The 9,461-nt window shown below is 44.6% G+C and overlaps 1 protein-coding gene across 3 annotated transcripts; it reads left to right on the top strand.

The window, feature by feature from the left end:
- The first annotated feature begins 484 nt into the window (after positions 1 to 484).
- On the top strand, positions 485 to 9,171 carry NOLC1 (nucleolar and coiled-body phosphoprotein 1). 3 transcript variants are annotated; one of them, XM_074233839.1, is made up of 14 exons: positions 485 to 647; positions 2,130 to 2,185; positions 2,278 to 2,405; positions 2,556 to 2,695; positions 2,919 to 3,168; positions 3,642 to 3,757; positions 3,830 to 3,959; positions 6,586 to 6,753; positions 6,864 to 6,980; positions 7,140 to 7,277; positions 7,385 to 7,876; positions 7,983 to 8,095; positions 8,213 to 8,305; positions 8,417 to 9,171. In XM_074233839.1, exons 1-14 carry the CDS (start codon positions 528 to 530, stop codon positions 8,573 to 8,575), a joined length of 2,220 nt encoding a protein of 739 aa, XP_074089940.1. In that variant the 5' UTR covers positions 485 to 527; the 3' UTR covers positions 8,576 to 9,171. The 3 variants fall into 3 exon arrangements, with proteins under 3 accessions (XP_074089940.1, XP_074089939.1, XP_074089941.1); XM_074233838.1 differs by having other exon boundaries at positions 2,275 to 2,405; XM_074233840.1 differs by lacking the exon at positions 6,586 to 6,753 and having other exon boundaries at positions 2,275 to 2,405.
- The last annotated feature ends 290 nt before the right edge of the window (positions 9,172 to 9,461 follow it).

The following is a 9,461-nucleotide window of genomic DNA, read 5'->3' as shown; positions in this document are numbered from 1 at the left end:
CGGGATCGTTTATCACCCAGTTTGCACACACGTCTCCGATGGATTCGGGGTCCGGTCACCGGGCGCCGTCGGGGTGGGGACGAGGCTGGCCCAACAGCAGCCCCGGGCTCTCATGCCCCCGGCGAGGAAAACGAGGCCTCGAGAGCTTGAGCCGCGAGCCCGGACCGACACAAACTCTTCGACTGCAGGGGCCCGGGGACCCCAAAGCCGACCAGCAGGCAGCGGAGGCCACAGTGGAGCTTTCCCGCCAATGCGGCAGGGAGGGCGGAGCGGCGAGGCCACTGCCCCGCCTTTACCCACGAGACGAGAAGTGCGCATGCTCAGGACGGGCCTTTTTCTTTACCAAGTTATCTGGGATGGGCCGGGGGGTGGGCAGTACGAAGGAAAAGAAGTCCTAAGCGCCCGCCTCTTCCGGCGCCGGGCCGTGACGACACATCCGGTTCCCTTCACGGTACCCTCCCTGAGAGACGTCATTATATGCGACGTCCGACTCTAAGTCGCGCCGTTGACGCATCCGTACCTAGAGGATGGCGGAGCAGGAGGTCTTACGCGTGGTGCCCAGCGACTTGTTCCCTCTTGTGCTTGGTTTCCTGCGCGACAACCAGTTTCCGGAGGCTGCGAGCAAATTTGCCAAGGCGACGGGCACCGTGAGTCTCCGCGCGCGCGGCCGAACGGGCGATCTTACGCCCCGGCCAGAGGGGAGAGGAAAGCACGTGGTCCTTCCCGGGCCTAATGGTGACGGGGGCCTCGTGGGCCCCGAGAAAGGCGCTCCTTGGGCAGCAGGGCCATCCCCGGGTCCCGGCTCTTGTATAAAGCCCTTAATTCCCGCCCTGGCGGGCGCGGAGCTCCGGTCTGGTAAACTGAGGCAGCTCCGGCGCTGCTGCATGTGTGCCGGGGAGCGGCGGGCTCCTTTGATGGTAGCTGGTCGGCTCTGAGGTTAATTGTACTTGAACGTTGGCTAAGAAGAGCCGGATCTACACCTTCCTATTGGGAACACCCACTGGGATGGCCCTGGCGCAGTTCTGGGAACATTTTTTCAGTTAGAACCGGTCTAGCACCGGTCTCCTTACCACTTTGACCGCAACCAGTTTAGACCCTTATTACTTAGCTTGTAAAGTTCTTGAGGTCGGGATGGCCCATTTTTGTTTGTGCCCCCAGCACCTATCATATCTAGCACATAGTAGTAAACGTTTTAGGTTGATTTTTTTTTTTCCTGGCTTCCTCAATTCTTCCACTTTCAGCTTGAGCAACATTTTCAGTGCCCTTGAATCTGTGACTCTATCAAAGACCATCTTATTCTCTCTCCCTCACTGTGTTTACCCCTCCCTTACAGAAGACATTTTTTGTTTCAGTAGATCAGGCTTAAAGTTTATTGAAGATTTGTAGAAATAAGTGCTTCCTAATAACTGATTTGCAAGCCCAAAATTTAGAAAGGACAAAGAATGTTTTTTTTTTTACGTCTTGCCGCAGACTTGTGCTAATAGACAAGTTACTCAACTTCAGTTTCTTCTGATGTTTAAAAAAAAGCAATCCTTATGTTTACTACCTCATGGGGTCATAGGGAAAGTGCTTTGTTAACTTTAAAGCACGATATAAATTTGAAATCTTGTTCTCTATTCCAGCCAAGTTGAACTATTCTCTATTTGCCATTCTCCTGCCATTTGCTATTTCTATGGCTTTGCCCAGACCACACTGCAACGAATTCTTTCTTGAATCCCCCCTCCCTAACTGGAAATGATTTCTTCCTCAGAGTCAGTTAATTCAAGCATTTAATAGTTATCATAATTTAGCTGGACCTTTCCCTTGTTGCCATTATGCTATTTCTTTGATAGTAATTGTAAGTTCCTTACAAAGTAGGATCTTTGTCTTTATTGTAGTATCCCTAGCAGTTTGAATATGGTAGGTGCTAAGTTAAGTAAGTGTTTGATAATTTGCATTTGTCTATATGAAAACATACTGGCATGCTTATCACATTGGCAGATATGAAGATGGCAGTGCTGCCTAAAATATATTATAATCAAAAAAGTTCATAAGAGTAGACCAGTTTAATGAGATAGAACTTTGTGGGTATGACTGCAAAAATCCCAGCATTTTAAAGATGTCAGCTCTGCCTCTTTCTGCCCTTTCAGGCCCAACAGGATCCCAATGCCACTTCTCTTTTGGACATCTATAGTTTCTGGCTCAAGTAAGTTCCTTCTGTCCCTATTAATTCTATATTTCATCCTGGGTCATAGGCCAACTCTTCTTAAAAATTCACTTTACCCTTTTCTCTAGTAGGTCTTCCAAAGCTCAAAAACGGAAGTTTCAGGATAATGGACCAGTGACAAAGAAAGCCAAGAAATCTACACCTTCTGGTGACAGTGATCATAAAGGAGAAGCTAAACAACCTCCATCCAAGAAACTAGGTGAGGGATGATGGGGGGGAGAGAAGAAGAGTTGCACTTTTCAAGTGTTTGGTTTCTAGCTAAGGCATATTGAAGGTTCTTCTCTCTTTCTTGAAGAGTTCTCAGCTTGCTCAGAAGCCTAATTCTTACCAATTCCATATTCCTCCCCAGCTACCAAGCCACCTGGTACATCTCCTCAGCCTGGGAAATCATCTATTCCTGCCAAAACAGCAGAGAGTAGTAGTAGTAGTAGTAGTAGCAGTGAGGATTCCAGTGAAGAAGACAACAAGAGCCAGAAGAAGTCTGCTCAGGTTAGAATCTGGGGGTTCTAGATGAGGAACTGGACACAGCACATGATGTCTGCTATAGGACTCAATACAAAATACTATTCAAAAGGAAATCTTTTCTGTTGTGAACTTGTTCTGGATGTTGTCAGGGTTGTGGGAAGAGGATTCTTCATGTTGCTTTATTCCAGAATGCCCTAGTCTGCTCACCTAGAACCTCTTTGTAAATCCTTGTTCCTTCTCCTAACAGAAGGCAGCCAAGCTCCCAGCCAAGGCTGCCAAACCTTCCCCCAAGGCAGTTCAGCCTTCAAAAGCCAAAAGCTCCAGCTCTGACTCAGATTCAGACTCTGACTCTGACTCCGACTCCGACTCTGACTCTGACTCCAGCTCAGAGGATGAAGCTACCAAGAAACAGAAACCAAAGACTCCAGTTAAGACCCCAGTTAAGACTCCAGTCAAGGCCACAGCTAAGCCTCCTATTAAGACTCTTGCAAAGCCAGGTATTTTTCATTCCTTAAGGAAGGTATTTCTTTAGAAAAGAGGGTGGCAAAGGATTTGGTCCTTACGTGACCTGGGGGTCTTGGAATTGTCTCTGCCCTCAATTTATATGCTCATATTACTCCTGTGGTACTCCACTTGGCTGTCACCAGGGATTTCTTTGAAGGTGGTAAATAGTTATTGAAGAGAAAATTTTTTCTATTACTTCTCTGATACTTCAAATGGGGATGAGGAGCAGGAGAACATGCTGTAAACTTCGGCAGATATTTAATTAGAATGATTAGAGATATTTGAGTAATTCTTAACATACTCATCCCCTAAATCATTAGGGATAGTAACATTTCTGTTCTTGCTGTTTGGGGCCAGGGGCGGAATTGGAGAAATGGAGAAATGTTTTATTTGTTAACTTGTTTGGAGCCTTGTACAAAGTAGGCATTTAAAAGATGAATTGAATTGGTCCTATTTTTCCTGCCAGGAACAACTGCCCAGGTCACCTCCAAATTAGCCAATGGCAAAGCTAGTAAAAGTAGCAGCAGTAGTAGCAGTAGCAGTGACTCAGATGAGGAGACAGCAGCAGCTCCACTCAAAAAGGTAAATCTCTTTAACCTTGGGATGGGGTCCCCATTGCCAGGGATTGGTATTGATTAGTATGTTGTCATTAAGGCTGTACTGAAGAAACCAGCTCCATCCAAGACCCCAGTGAAAGCTGCCCAAGAGAGTTCCAGCAGTGAGGATTCCTCCAGTGAAGAAGAAGGACAGAAACAGAAGGGAAAACCTGTTAAGTCCAAGCAGGGTGAGTGAGATAATAAAGGAGGCCATTATCCAGGCCTCTGTAGCCACCCCAGCTTCCCAGAATGAGTCTAGGGTAAGAGCTTCTGAATTCCTTCTCTGGCTTGTCCTGAAAATGGATTATGTTTTGTCCTTTTTCTGCTCATGGTAACTGAGTTGGGGCCTTGATGCAGAGGCATAAAGTCTTCTTATATTTCAATTTCCAGTCCTTGTGGAAGCTCTTTTGACCTGACTCAATGATTGTGCTTTCCTCCCTATAGAAGAACAAAAAGTGATTCAGTCCATTCTTCTTTTGACTGGTGGAATGGAATAGATGAATGTGAGAATAGCATATTCTAAGGTACTATGGTTTTGGAATTTGTTAGGTTTTTTTAAAAACCTCACATGAGCATTAAATAACCAGGAACCTTGACTGTAGACTTTATTTAGTGGAAAGAATGTTAGGTCTGCAGCTAGGAGACATTTATCTCATGGCACTCAGAACCTATTTCCTCATCCTGTATCATGAAGATGTTAATGCTTGGGTTGCCTATACTTCAAAAAAGTGAGGAAAGGTCTTTGTAAATACTTTAACATTTTTAATTCTGTCCTACAGTCAGGTGTTGGGAGATTTGGAAGGGAGGAATTTTGTTAAAGGCATGGAAATTGGAGATGGAATAAAACACCTAGTAGTATGGTTTGGCTCAGATTTAGCATACTGGAAGGGGAGTAGTAAGGTGGAAAAAAATCTGAAAAGGGAAGTTGGCATTGAGATGATGAATTTGGATCTTATAATATTGGAAGGAGTTTTTTTTTTAGCAGAGGAGTGACATAGTTGAACTTGTGCCTTAAAGTAGGATTATTTTGGTAACTCTGGTTGGGATGAGGGGAAATTTGGAAGCAAGAAGGTGAATTAGTCTTAATACTAGGGACACAGTGAGAAGCTCTGTCCTCAAGTGATTTTCACTCTAAAAGAAGAGACAAAATCCAGAAAAACAAGTACAGAGAAGATCTGATGCAGAGTAGAGGGAAAGTCATCTCAGAGAGCAAGGCTTTAGCAGTGGGAGAACAGGAAAGGTCTTCTGTATAGGGGGAATTAAAGCTGATTCTTGAAGGAAGTTAGTAAAACAGGTGGAGGTTAGGGGCAGTGAACCAGCATTCTAAACACCAAAGACAGATGGGTCAGAGACATTGAGCACTGTGTTAGGAGCAGCAAGAACCCAGGGTCGTAAGATTATGGTTGGTTGGATGTTAGAAAAGTGTCAAAAAGATTTGAGAGGCAGTAAGGGGCATGCTTTGAATTGCATTAAAAATCAGAAAACAGAGTCTGCATTTGATCCTGCAGTTGAAAGGGAGCTGCCAGATTTTACTGAATAAGGGAAGAAATGATATGGGCACTCCTGTCCTGTGGGAAAATCACTTAGTGCAGCTAAATAGGGGAGGAATTGAGTAGTAGAGACTTGAGATTGGAAGACCAATCAGAAAATTCTTGGGAGTAAAGTGAAAGGTGATACAAAAATGGTGGCTATATGAGGAGGGAGAAAAGATAGGTTTGTGAGTGATGTGGAAAAGGGAGCCATGAGACTTAATTGCTGACCAAGTGGACCTGTGGAGTAAGTGAGAGTGGAAACTTGTATGACTTGGAGGATGTTGGAGTCCATGCAAGAGTTGGGTTGGAGCTTTTTTGAGGAAAAGATAATGGATTCTATTTTGTAAATAAGTTGGAAGTTCTGAGATATTAAGATCTAAATCAAAAGACAATTGGTGATAAGCTCAGAAGAAAGTAGGTCTGGATCTATAGCTCAGGGAATTATCACCATGGAGATAATGATTGAACCCTTAGGAGAAATAGAGGCATATAATCCAAGTGTGAAAGGAGATGAGACAGACCCTATCATGGTGGTTGTACATGTGGATAGTGAAGAGATTTAATGAGGATAGAATTGATGATTGAATGAAGAAAAAGAGTGAATTAAGGATGATTTCAAGATTATAAACCTGTATTACTGAGGCTATAGTGCCCTAAACAACAACCAGGACATTTGGAAGAGTGAAAGGTTTTGGGGAAAGATTATGACTTCAAGTTGTCTATATATGTTTTAATTAAGATGCCATTGGTGATATAAGTGGTTGTAAGATTAATGGTGAGAAAAGTTAAAGTTGAGGACCCAGGATTGAGTTTTTAAGAGCATACACAGTGTGTCAGGAGATGATGGAATGAAAACTGAAAATATAAACATGTATTTACTCTTTGGATCTTTAGGTTGCAGAACAACCAGATGAAGCCAATCTCCCAGTATAGTTTGAATTTTTTTTTCTTTTGAATGAAAACTGAAAATATAAACATATATTTACTCTTTGGATCTTTAGGTTGCAGAACAACCAGATGAAGCCAATCTCCCAGTATAGTTTGAATTCTTTTTCTTTTAGGTTTTTTTTTTTTTGCAAGCAATGGGGTTAAGTGTCTGAGGTCAGATTTGAACTCAGGTTCTCCTGACTCCAGGGCTGGTGCTCTATCCATTGTGCCACCTAGCTGCCCCTCAGGAGTCTTTTAAAAGAGAAAGAGTGTTTCTCTGATTAGCTGGAGAATGAGACTATGGCACTTCAGTCACTGATCTCTTCTTCTTGGTCTCTTATGTCCTTCTAAGCAGGTCCATACAGCTCTGTCCCCCCACCCCCTTGCACCCAGCCAAAGAAGGTGGGAGGGGACCAGCCCCCTAAGAATAAAGTAGCTAGTGACCAGCCTCCTAAGAAGGAGGAAGAAAGCAGTGACTCTTCTGATAGCAGTGAGGACAGTAGTGATGAGGAGGCAACCACAGGTATGTGGGGGGGGGGGCCAAGGGGGCGCGTGGCTTTTGATTGGGGGATGAGAGGCAATGGGTGAGAATCCTGGAATGGACCAGGGAATGAGATATTTTTCCTCTTTCAGCTAAAGCTGGAGGGTCCAAAGCTGCCACACCTAAGCCTGTATCAGCCAAGGCCACAAAGGTCAAGACTACAACAAACAAGGCCACAGGCAAAGAGTCCAGTTCAGACAGTGACTCAGGTGTTTTGTGTTTGTTTATTCATTCTTTTCACTGTCACTCATCCCTTATTGATGAAGTTTGGTGGGAAGGAAGGAGGGTGGTCGGAACAGAGCCAAGGGCTAAGAATTGTTCCCTAGGTAGGATGTGGGTCCATCCTAACCCCCACAGATTTCCTACAGATTCCACCTCAGAGGAGGAAGAGAAGAAACCTTCTCAAAAGGCGGCCTCCAAAGCTGTAGTTGCTGTTAAGCTTACTCCCAAGCCAGCTAGGACTCGAAAGACTCCAAAAGTTGTTGGGAACTCTTCAGACAGCTCAGGTATAGAGGGGGGAGGTGTTGGAGAGTTGGAAGAGTGGGGAGAAAAGGGAGAATCTACCAAGTGATCATGGGTGGTGACATCTGTTCACTGTTCCCTTTCTGTGTAGACTCTGACAGCTCTGAGGAGGAAGCACCAGCCAGGCCAGCTACTGGCACTAAACTGGCCAGTCAGAAACCTTTGCCTAGGAAAGCAGACAGCAGCTCTAGTGAAGAGGAAAGCAGTTCTAGTGAGGAAGAGAAGAAGCCAGGGACTAAGGCTGCAGCAGCTGTCCCCAAACCCAAGGTAACACCATCTCCTGGACCCAAAGCAGCCCCCCAGGACAGCAGCAGTTCAGACTCAGACAGCTCTAGTAGTGAAGATGATGAACCATCAAACAAAGTGACTAAGGTGGGACCTGCAGCTGCTCCTAAACCTGCCTTGGCAAAAAAATCTAAGTCCAAGAGTAGCTCATCTTCTGACAGCTCCAGTGATGAAGAGGAGGAGGAAAAACCAAAACTGAAAAAGAGCTTGGTGGCCAATGGGTCTTGCCCTCCAACACCGCAGAATGGGAAGGCACACAAGGAGGAGGAAGAGGAAAAAGAGACAGGCACCAAGCCAGGTCTGTGTCATGACATGGGTAATCCCTGACAGTTCTGGGGAAAGTGATATAGAATTGAACCCTCACGACTTTCTTGCTGAATATTTCTAACTTGTGTGCCCGGTAGGCTCTGGAAAGAAGCGGAAAAAGGATGCTAGCCTTGGCCAAGAGACTACTACTCCTCCTAAGGTGAAGAAACAAAAGCCTCAGACCCCTAATACAGTTCCCCAAACAAAGAAGGTGAGCGAACAATGAATACTAGAGGATGCTTTCTCTGGGGGGGGGGGGGGGTGTCAATGAAAGTACTTCCGAGCTCATTCAGCCTCTTTTTCCTATACTCTTAATTCTTTTCCTCAGGGAGAGAAAAGGGCATCCTCCCCTTTCCGGAGAGTTAAGTCAGAAGAAGTTGAGGTTGACTCTCGGGTGGCTGACAACTCCTTTGATGCCAAGGTAAGAAAGGAAGAAAGTAATATAATAAGTAATAACTGCCATAGAAAAAAGTAATAACATCACTTTTTCCCAACCTTTCTGGTTGATGATTACTTTTCTCATTTTCTTAAGCGGGGTGCAGCTGGAGATTGGGGAGAGAAAGCCAACGAGGTTCTGAAGTTCACCAAAGGCAAGTCCTTTCGACATGAGAAGACCAAGAAGAAGAGGGGCAGTTACCGGGGTGGTGCCATCTCCACCCAAGTCAACTCTGTTAAATTTGAAAGTGACTGAGTGAAGAGACCTTGACTCTGGAACCCGAGGTCTGGTTCCCAGTTCTGTTTGTGGGTTTGGGTAGCTGGAGCTAATGACTGCCCTCTCAACCACAGTCTACACTTGAACATGGACATGTTTTCAGTGAGGATCCTTTGAGGAATGGGTGGGTGGTTGGCAGGAAAGGAAGCCAAGGGAAGCAAAGAAAGCATTCTTCTGGAAGTTATGTTGTTTGGTTGATGGTCCCCTCAATCCTCTGAAATCAAATACAGTTTGACCTCACTGGAGAAGTCCCTGAAAGGTTGTATGTGAAGCAAAAATTTGTAATTTTATATTGAATCATATTTTCCTATTGACTAATGTAATTGGTCAGATATGCACTCCCACAGGTAACATTTTTGACCCCATAGACTTTGGTAAAAGACATATTTGAGAACCCTTACTGTTTTGGACTGTATCAGTTTGGAGGATAACTGATCTTAGGAGAAGCTCACCTCGAAGTTGTCTGCAGAGAGATGAGTTTTTCCATAAGATTTTTGTAAAAGCTATCAGTATAGTCCAAGGGGGAATAGTGTGACCTACAACTATACCATCAAAATTATAAGAGTTTTGAAAACTTTGGTGTTTTGAAATAATATTCATCTCAAGAGGCTACTTGTCAGTTCACTTGTTCTGTGTGTTTATAATCCCCTTCAAGCTTAATAGGGAGCCAGCAAATGAGTCACTGACTGTAACTTCCCAGGTTCATTAATTTCATTCAGCATCCTTACCATCCCTATTTTTCAAGATCTTCCATCTAGAACTGGGAAGCACCTCAGAGGTCATCTAGTTCAATCTTATGCCCCTCCTTTCACAGAAGAAGGGATGGAGGCTCACAGAGCCAAAGGTCATCTAGATAATAAATATA

The sequence above is a fragment of the Macrotis lagotis genome, chromosome 4 (assembly GCF_037893015.1).
Source record: "Macrotis lagotis isolate mMagLag1 chromosome 4, bilby.v1.9.chrom.fasta, whole genome shotgun sequence".
NCBI classification, from domain to species: Eukaryota; Metazoa; Chordata; class Mammalia; order Peramelemorphia; family Peramelidae; genus Macrotis; species Macrotis lagotis.
The sequence above is the reverse complement of the archived record's forward strand: the minus strand, read 5'-3'. Positions and strand labels throughout refer to the sequence as shown.